General features: G+C 34.8%; 1 protein-coding gene across 2 annotated transcripts in view; it reads left to right on the top strand.

Moving 5' to 3' along the window:
* The window catches only part of ITGA4 (integrin subunit alpha 4), a 63,197-nt gene that overhangs the window by 25,514 nt on the left and 15,687 nt on the right, over positions 1–21,996 (top strand). For both annotated transcript variants that reach the window (XM_036879409.2, XM_036879410.2), the window contains 7 exons: positions 1,291–1,385; positions 2,560–2,650; positions 3,238–3,283; positions 3,663–3,817; positions 6,405–6,559; positions 14,638–14,787; positions 16,750–16,826. In XM_036879409.2, coding sequence (XP_036735304.2) covers positions 1,291–1,385; positions 2,560–2,650; positions 3,238–3,283; positions 3,663–3,817; positions 6,405–6,559; positions 14,638–14,787; positions 16,750–16,826 — 769 coding nt within the window. The remainder of the gene's footprint in view (positions 1–1,290; positions 1,386–2,559; positions 2,651–3,237; positions 3,284–3,662; positions 3,818–6,404; positions 6,560–14,637; positions 14,788–16,749; positions 16,827–21,996) is intronic.

The raw sequence follows: 21,996 nt of genomic DNA, 5'->3' as shown, positions 1-21,996 counted from the left end.
TCCTCTTTTTGTGGTTCTGCCTTGTATTGCCAGCTCCTGGCAAGTGCCCAGAATACAATAGATGCTCAATAGCTGTTCACTAAATAAATAAGTGAACGTATGTATTTGTATATGAAAATTAAAGATAATTTTCACAAGTCAAAAGAAGGTAATCTTAGTATGTATAAACAAAGTAAGTATAAAACAAATTTCAGATGAAAATGGAAAAAGAATTTGCATTTTGAAAATTGTACAAAGTTTGGTATAGAATTATATATCAAAGACTTTTTAATCATGATGGAATAGCAATCAAAAATTAACACTGTAGTTGTTAAAAAGGTTTTGGACCTGATAAATATTAATAAGTAACAATAATATGAAAGCAAACTTTCTGTATTTTGAGTTTCTATTAAAGTAGTAAGAAAATATTGCATATGAATTAATGGATGCATGTACCCAAATTAATATAATGCCTGGTGAAAATAATGAAATGGCAACAATAGAATATGATTTTTCTCCTATGTGCTGTATATTTGTAGCACTTAAGCATTCATAGTTTCTATTTTTCTCATTTTCTTATATCAGTTGATCTTTCTTTTTCTCTCCTGATACCATAATCTGATGTGAATATCAAAGTCATTAAGGTGCTGCAGTGATTATTTTACAGAATAAATTCACTTTCTGAAATCTAGTTCATGTGCATGTATGCCTGTGTGTGTATACAGATATCCTTTACAAATACCTTAATCACTTCATTGGAACAGGAATTAAATTGGAAGTCATTTTGCAAATAAACTAAAGCCCAGGGCTCAACATAAAGGATTCTTGTGGTTATAATATTCATAGATGATAATAACTTATTATGTGCTAAGCACTGCTCTAAGCACTTTACATGAGTTATATCCTTTTAACCTGCTAAGAGCAGGTTCTCTTATGATCCCATGCTGTAGATGAGGGAAGAAAGACACAGAATGGTTAGGAAATGGGCCTGGCCTAGCACAGCTGGGCACAAGGGAGTGCTGGGGTCAGGCCTTGGCAGTCTGACTGTAGAGCCCGTGCCCTTAACCATTCTGTTTAGACTGCCTCTCAGACCCATTTGCTCTGCTTCTTTCATGCACAGACTATTTTGCACAGTCCTGTTCTTTGTTATGATGATAACAGTATTTTGTAGTTATTTTTTGTCTAGTGAGAAAAGTGTTAGTTTTTTCATAACAAATTTTTCTTATGTCACATGGATTCAGGAGAACGAAGGTCAGTCAGAGTTGCATTCTTTGTATCAAGAATTTATTTTCTGTCTAAATTCTTGAATAGATGTTGCTATTGGAGCTCCACAAGAAGACGACTTGCGAGGTGCTATTTATATTTACAATGGCCGAGCAGATGGAGTATCGTCAGCATTCTCACAGGTAGAACACGCTTCTATTTTCAAAAGCATTAATAACAAAAGCTTTCTGGAACTTCTTGGGTTAATATGGACTTATTTTTCTTAATTTTCTCTTTCAAATATTCAATATTCTAATTTACGAGTTCCTTATGATAATGGTAGGTAGTCTCATTTTTAAGGTCATTGATAACTCTTCAAAATCTTTTTTTTTTTTAATGGATAAGAGCTCTGGTTCATCTCCATTCTATTTTGTCTTTAACCTATTAAAGACTTTTCTCTGCATTTCACCAAATTTATGTCCTGAAGTAATATACTATCCCCAATAAGCCTATTTGGATTTGATTAACCATGTCTTGCGTTGTGGCTAAAGCCCCATATTTCATGGATATCACACAGCGACAAGCAAACACAGATACTCTGTATTCCTTGTAGGTCAGAGGAGTAAGACAAGAATACTTTAATAAAGGTCCCTGATTTAACTGACTTCACTTTAATATTTAGACAAATCAGGACATTTCAGTACATGGAAACGCTATGTACACCTGCAGAGAAGAAAAGATTTTCCAAAGATACTTTTTTGGAAGTATTACCTAATATGATTATTTTGTTTGGGTGAAACAGACAAATAGTTCCATATATTTAGCATGAAAGATAAAGTCTAGTAAAAAATATGTATTTTTCTTAGAAGATAGCTGCCTGATACTTATAAATCCATACTGGACATGAAATTAGATACAGGGAATAGGACCCACATGCCTGACTTGAGTTGCCCTCTTCACATGCTAGGACGCAATCTGGCTTAAGAGGGTGGCTTTCATCATAAGCTTGAGGCTCTGCTAAGTGATTACAGTTGTTTTATTTTCCGTATTACTTGTTTGGTTATTCATGTTGGCCAGGGAAATAAATGTAGAGCCTGAAAGAAACTGGGGAGAGGTTGTCATGACAATTTTAGAAGGTCTATAGTATATAATTTTCTCTTTGCTCACAGAGTAAAGAATGCATTTTTTTCTAGTCACCCATCCACTTCAAGCTGGAAACTTTTGTTTCTCTTTGATACAAGTATTTGACTTAACTAAATGAATTTTGTTAATAAATGTGCCAAGGAGTAAGAAGGCTCATTATTTAATTAAATCATGGCTTTCCTGTAATATCAGGTGTTCAAAAACTGCTTCCCACTCAACTTACCTATTTTTCAGAGAATTGAAGGACTCCAAATCAGCAAATCATTAAGTATGTTTGGACAGTCTATCTCTGGACAAATTGATGCAGATAATAATGGATATGTAGGTAAGTATAAAATTGAAATAAGCTCTACTGTGATGTTGCTTTATTGCAAAGTTAGAAGTAAAACAGGTGTGGAAGAGTTCTGATTTTCTGGTGATATTTTTCCCTTCATTTTTAAAGGTTTTTTTTTTTTTAATCAAGGATGGGTCAGAAATGATCCAATAATTCCTGAGTTACACTGTTACTTATATTTTATTCCTTGTTCTTGAAAAAAAAAATTAAAAGCACCCATGAAAATAAATCAAACATATGATGATGAAAGATTTTTTTGTGTTGTACTTTGAAAGGAGATTTCTGGGTGAATGTTTCTAGTCTAAAAATTGATTTTTGTTTTAGTAAGCTTATCTTTATACCATAAGTTTTTATCATAAGGTTTGTTTATATTGTAACGGGAAGAATGTCATTGTAAATGAATAGATTCAGACAAATGTGGAATGAATCTTAAGATGTAAGCATATTTTTTCTAATTAATTTTCTGTAAATAGTATTTTGATATAGTCAAACGGTGATATGTAGTTAAGTATTTAAGGCTGAAAAAAATTCTCTTTGACTAACGATCATCATTAATCTGTGTTGTTTTTATCCTCCAGATATAGCAGTTGGTGCTTTTCGGTCCAATTCTGCTGTATTGCTAAGGTAAGACTGGTACAATTCACTGCTTAGTGACAATTGGGCTGAATTGTAAATGATGGGAGGTAATTTTTAAAATCAGTAGTGATTGTGATTAGCATTTTTAGTATTCTGAACTTTAATTATTGGACTTTATGATACTTTTCCTTCCTTACATAAAATATAATTAAATAAATCATCAGACAAAAATCAATATTTTTAGAAAATTGAATGAAAATTTCTCCTGATTGATGCCTGGAAATGTAATTGAGTTTGTATGCACGTACTCTTAATAAGCAGTTTCATGAAATTACTTGGTCAGTGGAAACTGACAAAACAAACACAAGTTTTTTCTTAAGGAAAAACAATACTGCAATTAATATTGCTAATTTTATTTTCTTCTTAGGACAAGACCTGTAGTGATTGTTGAAGCTTCTTTAAACCATCCTGAGTCAGTAAATAGAACAAATTTGGGCTGTATTGAAAATGGATTGCCGTCTGTGTGTATGGATCTAACAGTCTGTTTCTCATATAAGGGCAAGGAGGTTCCAGGTTATATTGGTAAGGGTGCCCTTACAGAATAATGCCTGAGAGAGTGCGTACTCCAGTAATTAATCTCACGCTCATCTTTTGAACCCCCACTGTGTTTCGCCATATTGCTGAACACACCTTTCTTTTTCTTCTTCTGGATTCTCACATTGTTCAAATTAATGAGTTAGATGCATTAAGAAGCTATAGCTGTCCAGGGATTATAGCAAGAAGTAAAGTAAGAAAGTCACTTGCTATACTATTTAAGGTGAATTAACTGAGCTTGATCTGTAAGATCTTTTTAGAGTAGAAAGAACATTACCACAGTTCTTCCTCTGAAACTTGGCTCCTTAGAATGTAGAACTGACTTACGTTGGAAAGCCTGGGAGGGAAAAGATTCCTTTCTTCATATTCTATCTTGTTGGAATGATTGAAGAAGCATACCTCAAATCTAGCCCCTGATTGTGATTTCTGTATATTACACACCTCTTAAGCATTTTCTATGACTATCAGCTCCTGAGAGTCATGCCCATTTCCCTATACAGGGGTAACTCTCAGTTATCTGCTCTGGAGAAAGTAGCATTGATATGGCTCATCCAAAATTGTGGCTCATTCCAAACCACATGTATGTGACTTCATGAGTATTACATTTTTTCTAGAAGATTAATGTTCTTAATTATGTTACATTTAAGGTAATATTTAGAGTAACTACTAATGAACCCAGGCCATGGTAGGGGAGAAGCATACCTGGGTTTATCACTTGGACATTAATAATTCACAAAGTTCATGAGCCCCACAAGACCTATCAAGTGTTGATTGTACATATGACCCTACAGGTTCTCATCATCTAATATCATGAAGGTCAGCAAATAATTATTAACCAAACTATGGATATGTGACAGAAGTCTCAGCTTGAATTAGTCTGTAATGTGAAGTACAGAATGAGAATGGTATCTCTACCTTAGGTCAGACTAATGTTGAATAGTGCTCTGCCAAAGTCCTGACTAGACCAGCACTGATAGGGTGGTGGGCAAATCCTTCATCTGGTTATGGGCGGGAGAAGGGGCAGTTTGAGAGCATGACCTCAGTCACACAGTAACACAGACAAGCTGATGGATTTTGTGAAAAAAAGTTAAGTAGGTATGACTATTTCCCTTTATGTAATACCAGTGCTTGTACTATCAATTCCATTGTGACCAGATATTTCTAAAAATGGCTGAAAACAAATATATGGAACTCATAAATAATCACAGCATGGTTACAGAAACGTGCTTTATAGTTGTCATAAAATGACTCCTTGGGTGAAATAATTCACATGGTAAGCATGTTTAATAAAACCAAGACATTTTGCCTCTTACTGTGAGTGGATTTTATTCACCCTTTTTTCATTTACTTTTTGTCTGAATTAGGGGTGATGAATTTGTAGATGGCCATTTCAATGGCAGCTCCATCTCTGAGGCATTGAATCTCAGTTATTGTAATTTTGAAGCCAATTGATATGGATTTTATTTATTCTGTAAATTAAAAAATGTTGAAAAATTTATATCTGAAATTTGTAGTAATAAAGGTTCTGTACTTAAATTTCCTTGTATCCTTGTGGGAAGTGGATAAAAATATTTCCAGAAAAGCACATTACTCCTAACATGTCAATGAACACCTCAGGAATTAAATAATTTAAAATATCAATTATTAGTTATTGTTCCTACATAATAAGTGACACCTCAGCACACTATTAGATGTAGACTGTTTTGCAAAAAAAAACCTTTAGATTAAAAAATAGGTGATACTTTCTTGTAAAATCAGGCTTGGAATTTTTTTGTTGTTATTTGTAAATTTCCTCATGTTTTTGCTTATTGAAGGTCTTCTTTAGCAGACAGTTATTTACTATGTCCGATTTGATATAAGTTCTTAACAGACTGGCAAAATATTTACTGAGAGAATGCCTTTGTTTCTTTATTTTTGCACAAATGAACTCTGGAGGCTAAAGGAGAAACCAATAAAAGCATGGAGGGACTAATCAGGGCCTAAGTCTGGAAAAGAAGATGTCTTTGAGTAAAGTGTTTTTATAGATTTGACCTTTGAATCTTGTTTACATTAAAAACCCAATAAACCAAAAGAAAAATAGCAATCTCTCAATTGGAAAGAAATGGAAATAAATATGAAATTAGTTGTGTAATTACAGAAGATAAAATTATACCAAGTGACATATTTGAGCACTGCAATCTCCCTGTACTTCCTCAACTGAATTTGGATGTTCTAAAGACAAAAAGGACTCCCAAGAAATCTGAAACTTTACTCAGGACTTTTATTAGTAGTAACAATTTTGGTGTTGTAGTTTTTAAATGTTTATATATAGGAGGATTAAGCAAACAACTAAGGATATTAATACTGTTAAAAATAGAAACCTAGAGACAAGTTTATAAACTTAACTTATAAAAACCATTTTGAAATTTGTATTTTTCAATTGTTTATAGCTCAGGTTAATTTTAAAAGGCTATTTAATGAAGATAATTTAAGATATTTCCAGTATTTCATATAACTTTGACTATTACCACTTCAATAATGAATAAATGCTTTTAGTAATTACTTATATTAATTGCAATTCTCTGCAATTTTGCAGTTTTGTTTTATAACATGAGTCTAGATGTGAACCGGAAGATAGAGTCTCCGTCGAGATTTTACTTTTCCTCTAATGGAACATCTGATGTGATCACCAGAAATATAAAGGTGTCAAGCAAAGCAGCTAACTGTAGAACACATCAAGCCTTTATGCGGGTAATGTAAACTAGTTTTTATTAATGAGTATGTAAACTTTAATATTATCAGTACAGTAAAAAAAGCTTATTGCATTGCTAACTTTGTATAAGACATAGTTAAAAGCAAGTGTTATTGCCTCCTGAACTAGCTGACCAGTTGTTCCAGAGTCAAAATGTTAGACAATCCTGTGACCTGGACTCAAAGTCCAGTTTTTGCATCTTCTGAATTTCACATTATCATCACATTTTACTAGGTCACTATTTTTAAAGGTTTGCCTTTTCCTTTCTACAACTGAGTTTCCCTGTCCCTGTTTGTACCCTTACCTAGAGATGTAGATACAGATACTGAGCAGCTCTGCTGAGCTTCAGATCTATTCTGTAGCAGGTTTAATTTTTTGCTGGGGGGCTGGCAGGGGTCACAGGGAAGTTGCTTTGTTTTTCATGCGGCTCTAATAAAGCAGACTCCAACATGCCTGCTCTTGGAGTACGTCTCTGTCTCTGTGCCAGCATTGTGAGTGATGTCAGTGGGAACTCACATAGTTGTGCTGCTGGGGGGATCATCTGTGGGCCAGGACAAGGACTCTCATGATGGCTTGGGGTATGTCCTGCCAAACACAGCTGATTTCATGTTTCTTTCATTAAAACGCTCATTCCCAAACTGATCATCAGATTCCTCACATCGGTCAGGTTTTATCATATGAAGCAGTGCCAGGCCTTTTTCATTAGGGAATGGTGTACTTCATCAGAAAAATCTATTGTCACAAAAATGCCAAACTATTCCCAGGAGCCCTTTCTGGGATCTCAAATAGGAGCCTCAGCTTAGAACTTAATTTTCCCTTACATACTCGTTCCAAGCAAATGCAAACAAGCATCAAGACTCCAACACTATTAAATGCTAAGAGCAATAATCCCTCTGCTATTGCCTCATTTCCCCTAACAGTTTTTATTGTCATATTAGAATAAAGCTGGTAGGTGGTTGAGAGCCAAGAGTATAGAACGATATTACTGTAACCATCATTTAGTGGTAGGGATTAAAGAGGGGCTTTTTTTTTAATCCTATATAGTTGTGATTTTATGTACATTAGTCAGTTTTAGAGACTAACTTTGAGACCATTTTAAAGGCAATAAAAGGGCCAACATTATATATTCACAAAGAAGGATCCTGTATTGAGTTTGTATAAATGGCACCAAATTGAACTATTGATTTATTTAGTTTCTTGGCATTGTTCCTATGAGTAAGAGTTCATCAAAATTGTACAGTTTCTTTGGAATAAATGTGTAAGAGGTGTGACAGTTTAACAGCAGATTCTGGTTTCTGTTTGTGGCACGTATACCTGTGGTGTCACCGTTGTACTGATGGCAACGGGTTACAGCCATTGTCTTTGGGTCACATTGTCAATGTCAGACAAAAGCACTTCACTCTGGGATAGGTGTATTAGTAGGGACTTTAAAAAAAGTTTTTTTATTGCCTCCAGTATTTTTTTCCTTTCTTAAATTACCTTGCTTTTGTTCGGGACAACTTGAAACTTACATATAGAAAGGCAAAAGGCTACTCCAACCCTCTCACTTGCAACAAATCCATGGTGGACGTAAGACCCACAGAAGCAGCTGCCCAGTCCTTGAGTTCTGTCAGAGAGCTTTAGCTGTTATTTAGGAAGCTATGGAAATAGAGTGAGTACATTTTCCAGCCCCACCAGCATGGTAGCCTGAGTCATTTGGAAATGTTAACACTGCTATTCCTCTATAGTCTGAAAGAATGGGACAGCAGCCCATATTCTTCTACCTTCTTAATAGTAGTAGAAAAGAAGAGGGACAGTGGTCGGGATGCCTGGATTGTTCCTTTGTCCCATAAAACATGTCCAATATCAGGAGTATAAATACACATATGCATTTTACATGCATGCCCCTTATTATGAAATGAGGTGACATTTATTAATTATGTGCTCAGTCCCACAGCCCCTACCTCTCAGAGGACTCCCTAATAGAGGTTGACCTGACTTAGTTGACATGCTTTGACATGATCTGACTTAGTTGAGCATGCTTTCCTTGTATAGTTGTTCCTATTGGCCATACCAGTTAAGCTTCATTTATCCATCTATTCAATTCAATAGATGGAGAACCTACATTGCATCAGGTTCTGTTTGAGACACTTCTATAGATCAATGAATGAAACATAGAAAGATTGCTACCTTCTAAAGCTTATCATCTAGTGGGGTGAGACAATAACATGATAAAAGTATAAATTTTATGGTATTTTAGAAGATACAGGTGATGGGAAGAGAGCAGAGTACAGGAAATTATGGAGTGCCGGCGAAGGAATGAAGGGCCCAACTTTAAATGGTGGTCAGAGTAGACTTCACTCAGAAGGTCACACTTGAGCAAAGGGTTAGAGGAAGTGAGGAAGTTACCCATGCAGATGTCTAGGACGGTGGTTCTCAACTTCAGCATGTAATGGCATCACCTGGAGGGCTTGTTAAAACAGACATTGTTGGGGCCCACCTAGAGTTCCTTGAAATTCAGTAGTTCTTCAGTAAGCCCTGAGAATTTGCATTTCTACAAATTTCCCAGGTGGCACTGATGGTGGGAGCTTGGGAACCATTGTTTGAGAACCCCTGATCCAGGAGAAGAACATTACAGAAAGAAGTGCTGGGTAAAATGCCTCAAGACAAGAGTGTGCCTGGCTGCTTAGGGAACAACAGGGAGGCAAGAATGCCTGGAAATGTGAGGTAGGGAGAGAGTAGCAGAACAAGTGTCAGATCGTATAGCAGCTGTGACTTTCTCTGAGTGACATGAGGATCTTTCCTGGAGTGTTGTACAGCCAAGTGACATGATCTGACTTAGCAATAAAAAGGAATACTCTAGCTGCTGTGTTAAGACTAGACAGCAGGGGACCAAGAGCTGAAACTGGAAAAGGATGCTGCAGTAACCCAGCTGAGAGATGATGGCTCCTACGAAGGTGGTGGCAGTGGATATGGTGAAAAGTAGTTGAAGACAGACCCTACACAATTTGCCGGAAGATGAAATGTCTGGCATTTGAGAAAGAAAGGCTCCAAGATGGCTTTTGCCTAAGTAACTGATATAAGGAAAATGTTTAATTTTTCATACCTTACATATTTTATCTATTGAAGTTCTCCTCTATTAAACATCACTTTTCTATCTATGAAAATGATTCCACATCCACATAAGTATTTGAGTGAATCTTTGTCTTTGCTGTATTTAGACACACAACTTTATTAGATCTTAATGACTCCCTAGGACAAGATCTTAGGACAGGGATAATTTTGAGGCTGTTTTGATTTAGGAAAACCTGATCAACAGTTGGCTGCAGTTTTTAGAAATGTTGGAGCAGCCATGATAGTGAAACTCCCTTTAAGGTTTTTACAGATGATATTTCTTGGTTGATCTCGATGGAGTCTCTACATCAAAATATTCACGGGTGTTTGAGAAGGGAAGAAGGGTGCTACACTGGGACAACAAATGAAGTAACAAGATCCCTCCCTGCTTGCAGCATTTCCAATAAAAAGCTGAAATATCTGGCCTAGTTATCAGACCAGGAGTGCATGACCCATTGATACACTGAGATCCAGTGAGTTCAGAAGAAGTCAACCTGCCTACCTGTATAGTAGACTAATTCATTCTTTTTTTTCCCTTTGATTAGTTATGCTTTTCTTTCCTCTGATTTCTCAAATTTCTGGATTTTGGATTTATGAATAAAGCAATTTTATTTTGTTATATAAGTCTTTAGTGGCTCCTACAAAACCCTTTTCAATAATGACTTAAGGAAAATGAATGTGTATTTGATTAATAAATACCTTTTACTTGTATTTTATATACTTATATTGTTAAGCTATATAAGTACATAGTTAAATGAAGTGTCATTGGCTCCAAAGTACTTAGGTTTTAACCATAGCACACTATGGACTTATCCATATCTGTATACATTTCTACTGAAAGTCAAAGTGCAAGCAAACCATGTATTCATACTGGTACTGTGGTATCCTAGAAGTAGATCAATTATTCCAACATGCGTGGATTGTCCATTAGATTGAAAGATTGACGCCAGGATATTATATTTTGCATGTTTGCGTTCTTCTTAGTGCCAACACAACTCATTACATAAGGCAGAAAATCAATAAATATTTTTTAAATTTATGGATGATGTATTCTGGGTGCTATTTAAGGAATTCCATAGGGGAAAATCTGAGAATGCTCTATTGGCGTAATGGTTAATGGTTACAGCACCTGTCTTGAGGGTTTTGTCTTAGGGAGTTGTGGTGCCAGATGTTTGAGTTTTCCACCTCCTGATCCAAGCTTACTAGATAAAGTGATTATAATTACAGGTGATGGGACTGGCTTAGATTCCATTCTACACCTCAGTCTTACCTTCTCCCTCCCAACCCATTCCCTACATTGGCACTAGAGGAGTATTTCAAAAACATGAATCTGATCATATTCCTTGCTTAAAATTCCTCTATGTAAGAACCTCCTCATCCCCTTTCAAGTACAGATTAAGTGGTCCTCCTTCTGTGCTTGTGTATGCATATATCAGAATGTTCATCCCCCATACCATACATGTAAAATCATGGGTTATAGTCTATGATGTAGGTAGTGACTTAATTTTGTATCCCCAGAGCCTTCCTTGTGCACAGTAGATCCATGAATAAAATCTCAAAATGTTTATACCTCAACATCGTTTTTCATTCAATAATATTTTGTGAATATTTCTGGCTCTACCCTTTAAAAATTCTTTCACTACATAAACACAATAGGAGGACACAGGCCTACAGCTCAGTTCTCAAGTTGGCCGTAAACACAGATTTCTATGAAGGTCAAAAAAGAAGGCAGACTTTGTATAATATCACACATATGCTGATTTTCATCCTGTGGGTTGCCCTATTTTATGTAATTGTCCATAAAAATGTGACAAGGAATCTTCATTATTTTTAGTATGTATATATAGCACATGCCCATCTAAATTAAAAATATTCAACAAATCTACTTTTTCCCCTCCCACATAATTAGTTACTTCAAGACATTTTTGATATTACAGCTTTTGTCCTTAGGTAGAGCTGTTAAAGTTAAGTAAGTGTGAATATCTGTCAAATACAGTTCTTGCAAGAGTGCACGTACATTTTATATATTGTGAGAAAAGCATAATTAATAGTTAATTAGGATAATGAAAGTAATATACACCAGATGTAGAGAAGACCTTGTGGAAAATTAGTATGAATTAGATAACATGTGATTTGGTCAAAGCAAGCTTGTTGGAAGAATTAAAACAGTGGACATGTGGAGGGACAATCAGTGGCTGTCTAGCTCCTATATCTAGGGAATAATTTAATCAAGTTTGCTATTGTAATACTCAGGGCTCAAGCTGTTCCATTTTCACAAGTTGATAACTTGGGATTTGGGCCTTGAATTACAGCATTCCTCTATGGTCAAGGTTTTGTGTTCAGATGATCACTTATCAAGTAATTCAATAAAATCATCTCCATGTATATGAATGGAAAAGTAATGAGAGATCTTGAGAACTCTGATTCATGTTCTAAATCTTCCGCTTAATTAGTACAAGTCTAATACTGGTTATGTAATTCATTGTCTATTTAGTGTTCATTGGTTGTTTATAAGTTTTATTTTCTTTTTCTTATTCCTTCCAAATATTCACCAGAATTTCCTATAAGAAATATTCAGTAATTCCTTGGTTGGCTTATCTAGCTACATTTTGAAGCAACATACACATGATAATTGTAATGTGTAACATCTGTTGAAACCTTAATAAGTGCCAAGCACATCATGCCATTGAAGCCTCACAATGTAGGTATCATCACCACCATTATTATCATTATTCCCGTTTTCAGATAGGGTAATTGAGCCATAGATTTACTTGCCCAAGGTTACATAGATAGTAAGTGGTGGACCTGAGATTTGAATTCCAGTACTCTACCTCCAGACCACTTGCTTTTGACCACGCTATACGTATATTGGTAATGTTATAAATGGGAAGAAAAAATTACATCCTTTTTTTATAATTACATAAAGACACAGAGTAGATGTAGTCTTTTATGTGATGTCATCTTTATTAATTCATTGATTTTTATGAAAAGTTGACTATATACATGTAGTAGCATAGCAATAACCTATATGATAGGTTATTTTTTCCTAGCCATTAGCAATTACTAATTGATGAGTTTTGGAAATAATCCATTTTTACTTGGTTTTGGACAGTAATATTTAAGCCATATTCAAAACCTGAAATATCTATAGATAAATAGAAAACTGGTCCTACAATGTCACTCACTGGGAGGTCTGTCAATTATAATGCTGGGGATCTACTTAGGAACTCACCTAGTGTAAATATAAACCTCAGTTAGGGCTTAAGGTAATGATCATGTCTAGCCTTGGTGAAAATAACTGAATCTCCTTGGGGGTAAAAAGGGACTCTGTTGAATCTTTTTTTTAACCTCTAATTGAAACAGGCATACGAAAAGTAGAGTCAAACTGTGATGTAAAGCTCCCACATGAAAATGTGTGACTAATTCTTCAAATATTTCCCAAATGTAGTAACAATTCTAATACCAGAAAAAACCCTGCACAGTTTCTGTGTAGATAGAATATAGCTGCTGATTGTTAACTACACCTCAAATCCTGAGATAGTTTTCTACTTTTAATTTTTGTTGTGCATAAGATACTTATTTTATTAATTTGTAATCAACATCTTATTTCATGTAATGTAACTAAATTATTACCTGAATTCTGTTGTAAGTCCTCATGGATTACTTTATTAGTTAAATCTTATTTGCCCACCCTCTTAGATAAGGAGAAGAAGGAGTCTGTTTTGTTCCATACACTTTGAAAATCAGTCATTTCTTTCTAGGCAGGGCATGGGTAAGAGCTTCCTAAGAGATACCATGTTTTATGTCTTTCATGACTTCCATATATTTTTTCATCAACCTGAGATTCTGGAGCACCTTTGCTGTCTAGGAAAGCACTTCCTTAATTGAATGCCAAATGCTTCAGAGGGTTCTTTCTTGTCAGTGATTTTACTGTTGTACATATGTATGTGAGCAAATAATTTAGATAGTAATGTGGTGTATTCCTTTTTGATGAAAAAGGTAGTGAATAATCAAATGAAGGGATAATAAAGTAATCTTTAAGTTCATGAGAAAATATTTTTATAAGAAAAACAATTCTTACATGTAGAAATAAAGACCAAAATACATGAATTGACAATCAGTGTGATCAGCTCCAGAGCTGTTTCTTTGAGGCAGAAGACAATACATTTTAAAAATCTAATCATTCATAAGGACATTTTTGACCACATGAACATAAAATTAGGAATGAGAAGTGCTGTGTAAAAATTAGTAAGGCATTAAATTTAAAAGAATGTCATATAGAGCAGCATGGCTTCTGAGTGGGTTTTAGTTCCTGTATAATCAATAAATAAATTCAAGAAATCTTTCTTTGTGAAATGTAAAAGCACAATAAACCTAGAAAAAATATAACAAATAATAACAAAAAGATTAAATATAAAAAAACAAATGACTTTCCTATATACCATTCATAATCTGTAGAAACTAATTGGAAGAGGTTCAAGAATAGCAACAAAAAGGCTGTTTCATAATAAATATGAAATCAAATGAATCATATTGAATTAAAGTGTTAGAAAAAAACTTGAACAAATTGAGAGATCATATTTCTATAAGTCTATAGGGAAATATTAAATAGAATAAAATGTTGACTAGTAGTTTTGAAGTGACTCACAAAGGTTATAATGGAAAATGCTTGTGTTGTAATGTAAGGTTATGAAAAATATGCATAGCAAAGAGTATGAAAGAAAATATGTCCGAATGTACATCTTAGTAACTGTTATTGGATGGTTATAGTTTTTCATTTTTATACTCTTCACATTTTTTGTAAATGATTTAGTTTAAGGTAAGGATTTTATTTGCTTCCTTGTGTTTGGCTTACACAGGAAAGGACCAACTTTGTGTGTGTGTGTATATGTATATATATATATATATATACATATACACACACATATATTTAATTTATATACTTATTTCTATTATTAATTTATATGGTTTTAAATTTCCTTAGAAAGATGTACGGGACATCCTCACCCCAATCCAGATCGAAGCTGCTTACCACCTTGGACATCATGTCATCAGTAAACGAAGCACAGAGGAATTTCCACCACTTCAGCCAATTCTTCAGCAGAAGAAAGAAAAAGACATAATCAAAAAAACTGTAAGAATATTTTCCTTTATTCAAAACATTATGTGACACATACCTGAAGAACTTTTTTTAATATCGCATAATCCTGAAGTGACTGTCTCTCTGACTTTAAAAAAAAATTATGAATTTTTTCTATATAACAAGAGATTTATGGTATGTCTTATTTTCCATTTTACTTTATTTTTTTATATTCCCTTTAAGATATTGAACTGAATATTTTTAAAAATGCATTTAGTCATAGCAATGGCTTCCCATATACATAAAATGTTAATTTTCTTTCTTCAATGCCTTGCCAGTGAAGAAAATAGATTACTAGAGAACCCTCATAATGGAAGTGAGTTGCATTCATGAGGTGGTTTTTCAGTGTCGTATGTGTTCAGTTTCTTTCTCATTTTCTGTCTCCTCTCCCTTCTTGTCTACCTCTCACTCACCCTACCCACAGATTCGTTTGTGTCATGTTAATTAAATTCCCTTGCTAGGCTTTACACATTTATAAACATACATATTTCTGTTATACAATGATTTTTCCTTTTTAATTCAACTGTATGCTTTTCAGTCACATCCCAGGATCAATTGCATTTTGAGATGAATTCTGCATCCTAACCACTGAGCTGCTTTTTCTAATTTATCCCAAAATATCTCAGCTTCATTGACAGTGTGTTTATTCCCAGAAATCCAGTTGTTCAGACCTTTACTATCAAACACAAAGACATAGTCAACAGGGTGTTTGGGGCGTGGTAAAAGCACTCATTACAATGCTTGCAAATGGCACACAGAATGTAAAAGATGAAAGGGACATTTAAAAGTCTCGTTTGTATTCTGTCCAGACAAAATTGCCCCTAAGCCACTTTAAGATATTTGAGCTTACAGTCACCACTTTCTAGTCCAGAAAACTATATCAAATGAAGGTAATAACTGAAGAACAAGTTTTCTGTATACCCTTAGGTGAAAAAATTCATGAAAGTCAGTTTTTTCATTCTTCTTTAGAACTTCAGTTGTCAATGTCAACTATTTTTAAATGTCTTTAATAATGAAAATCTCAATATTGTAAGTAAACAAGCCAAACCGTAGCGATTTGCAGTTATATTAGAATAATCTACATTTTCGTTCTTAGAAACCACCTGCTTTACAAATACGAGTGATAGAAAAAAAATCGTATTTACCTAATCATTTAGAGAAAGATTTACACTTTCCTTCTGCTTCCCCAGGTAGAGGCAGTTTGAGGTCTCACATGCTATTTGATAATATTTTAATAATCGCCCATCTCATGTGCCCAGTTTCTTCTCTGACATTCTAGATTTCTCTCTTTCTGCATCTCTCTCTTGTTCACCTATTCCTCTCAGCTCCCTTTCTTTTTATCTCTCTCCATTTTTTCTTTGTCCGACTTATATCTCCAGTCTTCCCATATATACCTTGTAGTATCTCTGGGTTCTATTAAAATGCTGAGTTAAATAAATTCTGGAAACTTTATAATAGACAATCATTTAATTTTGTTCAGTGTGTCCTCTCAAAGTAAAAGTTGTAAATCTCTACATTCTGTTATTTTAAAACAAAATCACTGCCCTGTCCTCTGTGAAAAGTAAGTAACTTGATTAGGCATAAAAAGTGGGATCAAACTAGCACCAAAAAATTGAGAAGAACTTGGTGAAGAACATCTTGGTTGCACAAGTTTTAAACAATTTGATTAAACTTTACTTTTTTTCACAACTGCTATGAAAGAAAAAAATCATTTTTTCCACTTCACAAGTTTAAATTTACTGAGTTGGACGTTCTCTTAGCCCTGCAGTTACTTGTCACTTGAACCTACCAACTAATTTTCAGATTGAACTCTTCAAAAGGAATAAAATAAGGAGTTATCAATTTGATTTATTAATTTCATTTTTCTCATTTACCACAGATGTCATCTTTAAAACACATGGAAACATATCTACTGATTGAACTAAAATAAAAAATACTGTCATATTTTATTTCCAGATAAACTTTGCAAGATTCTGTGCCCATGAAAACTGTTCTGCTGATTTACAGGTTTCTGCAAAAATTGGGTTTTTGAAGTAAGTAAAGTTTACTCTGTTACTCATCAAGATGGGGAAATAGGTGTACACATGTGGATTCTAAAGAGAAAAGGACTAAGAACTAACCCTTGAGGCTTAACATTTAAAGAACTGGAGAAGAACAACATTTTACTGACAGAGATTAAGTGATCTTTACATTATTTACAATAAATATATACTCAAAGATTACCACTTTTTGAAAGAATGAGAATATGGTTTTATGAAGCATATTTTAATATTTTGGGATAATTCATAAGATATTTCAGGATTTAATTGTGCCTTGGGTTATTATAATTGTAGGTATGTCTTACACATTTGTACTTACCTGTTGATAGAATTTCAGTGACAAAATAAGCTCATTTAAAAAATTTTTTTTTATCATCCACAAACTGTTTACATAATTCAAACTAATTTACAAAACAAAGAAATCCCAAAATATAGAAATGACACATTTGAAAGAGAATAAGCTAACTTGCTGTTCTAAGTTTATAGAAGGGGAAACAGTGAAAAGAAAATATAGGTAACATGCTTAGAATTGTTCCTATCTAGCACATGGTAAAAGCCAGATAAATGTTGGTTGCTGTTATTATTTGGTGAAGGGAGATAAACCATTATGACTTTGTGTCATATCTAAATTCCCTATAATGAAATTGTTGTGCATATCAGAGGGAAGATGTGAAAATGAAGACCAGAGAGAGAGAATCCACACTTGAGGCTGAGGGATGACTGTGCATGGCAAGTGGGACAGGAGGCGTGGGTTGGCAGTTTATTAGATGGCACTTCAAATTTAAAGTGATAATATTTCTTGTAGTCTAAATATGAAGTCCATTACGATTTTAAATGGTGGTCAGCAGAGTGTAGGTTAGTTTTTTTCAAGGTGTGGTCTTTGAGTCACCTTCATGAGAATCACCTGGAACGCTTGATAGAAGTGCAGGTTCCTAGACTCCAAACCATCCAAACCAAAATCTTTGGGGACCAGGCCAGAAATTCATTATAATAGGACATTTTATAGTATTAATGTTCATTAATAGGGCTATGGGTGGGTTTTCTCCAATTAAAACCTGGGACCCATGCTATGATAGTTAGGAGTTTCAGATTTGAAGTCAAACTAACTTGGTTCAATTTATCTACCATTTACTAGCTGAATGACCCTTTTTGAGAAACTTCTTAACCTCTGTAAACCTCTTCCCTCAATAAGGAAGTAAAATCGTACCTACTCTGTAAGGTTGTTTTAAAGATAAAATGCAATAATGAAGGCCAAGTGTGTTACACAAACCGTGGTACACGTGAAATTGTACTAAAAGTTATTTTTGATAAAATTGTGGTTGATATGCTTATAGACCATGATTTTTAAAAAAATTTTAGTTTGGCCATAAAATGAAATACTGCCAATGAATTCTAAACATTTTCTGCATAATGTACTAGGTATTGTTTGTTTATGTCCCAAGAATGCTGCTGACTATGCCTGGCCAGTAGTTTTCATTTTTATGAGGTTTGAAGTGGCATGAGTGCCAGTGTTATTGTATAAGCCCCACATCTGTTGTATCAATTTGGAAAGGTACAGGCTATTTCTATTAGATAAATGATGACTTATTTGGAGAGTTTTCATGTGAAAACTTCTAATTTTTAGGCCCACCATAAAGGGTTCTGACAAACTGCTTTGCGTTGCAATAAATCATACTGTCAGACACAAATGTTCCTCTCCCACATAGGACCTCTCTCCCTTCTGAGGAATAGCAGGCAAATATGACTGTGTGCTCTATGCATTCTCCCTGCTAGAATGCCACCAGCCCTAATGGTATTTATGTGCCTCAGAGCTACACACCTGCTTTAGGTTGAAGCATTTACTCAGTAAAAGAACATGAGTTTCTAAAGACTGTATTAGGAGACTGCTGACAGCAAACAAAACTCCTCTTATGCCCTGTCTCATGTTCTCATTAAGTTGAAGCTTCCTCATGAATGTCTAAATTCTCTGGACAATAAACCCCATTCAGATAGATTTACATTGCAAAATGAAGATTAAAAAGTATGACTTCATAAAAATTACAAATACTATAACCATCATATAGGCAGTTGAGAATCAAGTCTTTCATGCAGCTGACTGATGTAAATAAGACTCTTTCTCTTTCGTGCCTCAGTCATGCTTCCAGGGTAAGGGGCTGGAGGCTTTACCTGAACAAGCACTTTCATACCAGTTAAAAATGCTTTTAACTACAGGTAACTGAATACCTAATAGTGACTTAAATGATGAAGGTATTAAAAATTTTTTGCATAATAAACAATCTGGAGGAGGTGGTTGCAAGCTTAGTGAGCAGCTACCCAAATCGGGACATTCATGGTTAGCTTTACAACTCTCTTGACTTTTCCTTCATGGTAAGCAGATGGCCAGCACCAATATTCCCAACAAGAAAAACAGGGACAAGAACAAAATTCTGTGTCCTCTTGAGCCTGCCTTCCCAGGAAAGGAAGTGCCTTAGCAGCCTTCACCAATTCTTGTTCTGTGTTCAACCCCTCTCATGGTTGAAGGAGTATGGAGTAATCATGATCACAGAAGATCAACTACAATTCATTCCCAGACCTGAACTCGGGACTTATCTTCTGCAATACCAAGAGATACTGCTGGAATGATACAGGGCTCTGCTAGCAGCTAAGAAGGGGAATCACTGTTGGGTAGACAGCAGTGTGCAATGTCTGCCACTCTGCTGGTTGCCCCCCAAAGAGCAAATCTAACAAAATGGTCCGTTTTTAAAATGGAGGAATAGGAATATATGCCTGACTGATCTCAAAGTTGGGCAAGATGGATTTTATGCTATGCTTTTTAAACTAAAACATGCTAATTACTAGTTCAGTCTTCCAATCTGTGTTCTTCTGCAGTACTCCAGACATTAGTGGGTTTGCCTTTATTTAATAAAACCTTCTTAAATGTCAGTTAACTGATATATTCTAGCAGGTGAGAATTTTTCAATGTTTTCTTTTTACTTGAAGTCAGTAGTAAAGAAAAAAGAGGACAAAATTTTACACAGGTCTGTAAGCCACTTACCACAGGTAAGGTTTTTTGTCAAATAAATGACACATACACTTTGATACAGGTACATAGCAGTTTACATTTTATTTTGTTCTAGCAGCTTGATTAAAAACACCTTAGCTATGAAACACTAATTCATCTTATCAAGGCAAAGTACATTCATTATACCAAAACCTAGGGAGTATTTCTTGCAAAAATAAAACAATATTGCTCACTCAAAAACATGCAGCCTGGTGCTGAAATACATCATATTTCTGTTTTTCCTCTTTTACTTATTAAGTTATGATTCTGTATGTACACAGTACCTTGATTTGTTTGAATTACTTGGTTTCTAGGCTGCTTTGTAAATTTCAAGTCTGCATTATGCACGTTTTAATGGAGACTGAACTACAATTCCCGGGGAAAGCTCTCGTTCAGCCTTGTCGCACTTCCAGATGTGCACCTGGTCCTTTATTATGTCTCACATAAAAAGCTGGTGGGTTTCTTTCCAAAGGCACCTTGTTAATGAATCAAGATACAGTAAGATGTCTATCAAAAAAAAAAGTAGAATCATAAATATGGTAATGTGGCAAAATAACCTAAAAACGGGAGATAAACCAGGGGTCTGGCTGCTGAAATGTGAACACTGTGTTTCTCTTTAATTCACTGCTGTCTTGGAACCTCGCTGTTTATGCAGTGCTTCCACCTTCTGTTGCTTGTGTAAGTGCCAACTTCTTTCCCAAAGGTGTTCAGTGACTAATGCTTTGGTTACAAGCCAGAATATTTTATAAATGTCTATTTCTAGGCAGCTCCTCTACAAGTCTTAATTAAACTTTAATGTCAAGCTGAAGTTTACTTTTAGAACCTCTTAGGTTCCTTTACGTGTAACGTGATTATAAAACAGTAGGGGGAACACGGGATAGCCATGTCCAACACACTTCCTCTCTGCCATTTGACACAGTGGCACCAAGCAGACACCTACTTATGTAACACAAAGGTTTACAGCACAAGAATGAGTAAATCACAGCCATTCCCTAAAAGGCTGGGAGAAGGAGCACGCTATCATTGAGTCAGATTCTCCTGCCCTGCAGTGATGATCACGGTTTAGAATGACTGCTTTGGTAGTTATTACACACCCTTCCGGAAATATCCAACTTCTCAGACCCAGGGACCAGAAGCTAGAGATGTTACATATACACATTTTTCATTCCTTTCTCCTTCATGTGCCCAGTACCAACCAAGGAATTATGCAGTCTGGGGGGATTGTTTTCTCTAATGTTGCATCCTGTGCTGTTTGAAATAACAAAACCTCTTTTATTGTCAGAATAATACATACTTTAAATAGAGTAATATTATGTTGTATGTTTACTTCTAAACTAATTACACTCATTGATCAGATTGCTCTGTGGCAGGGCCAGCAAACTTTTTCCATGAAGGAACAGGCAGTAAATATTTTAGGCTTTGTGGGATAGATCTGTCTCAACTACTCAACTCTGCTGTCGTAATATAGAAGTGGCCACAATGGAATGAGTATGGCTGTGTTCCAATAAACCTTTATTTACAAAACCAGGCAGGGGTCCAAATTTGGCCTTGAGGCAGCAGTGTTTGAACCCCTACTCTGTGATATGCTTGCTTTTTATATGACAATTCTGTAGTGTGTCTTTATTTTTTGTTATTTAAATATAGTTCATTATAGTATATTTTGTTATTTAAATATAATTTGTTAGTATAATCTAGGCTGGCTGACAAAATTAGCTAGATTTAGATATTTTTTCATATATTAGTTCTGGGTTAACAAATCATAAGGGTCTGCTCATAGAGTGCTTAAACAGACCAACAGACTGACTAACCCAACAGAATTATATATTCACCAAAAGACTATAATAGCTACATCCTGTAATTGCCAAAATTCCCAATGATAGTTGAATTGATAAATAAAATACAATGTGTTGACAAGATGGAATATATACACCAGTGAGAATGAACAATTTGTTACTACATGTATCAACATAAATTAATCTTATCTTTGAGTAAAGAAAGCCAGATATCCAAAGATTACATTATCTGTGATTTCATTTATATGAAATATAAAACTGGGCAACACCAGTCTATACTAGTGAAAGCAAAGTGGTGGGTGGGGGCAGTAACTGGCAGAAAAGGGACATG

Source organism: Manis pentadactyla, chromosome 6, assembly GCF_030020395.1.
Source record: "Manis pentadactyla isolate mManPen7 chromosome 6, mManPen7.hap1, whole genome shotgun sequence".
NCBI lineage: Eukaryota > Metazoa > Chordata > Mammalia > Pholidota > Manidae > Manis > Manis pentadactyla.
The sequence above is the reverse complement of the archived record's forward strand: the minus strand, read 5'-3'. Positions and strand labels throughout refer to the sequence as shown.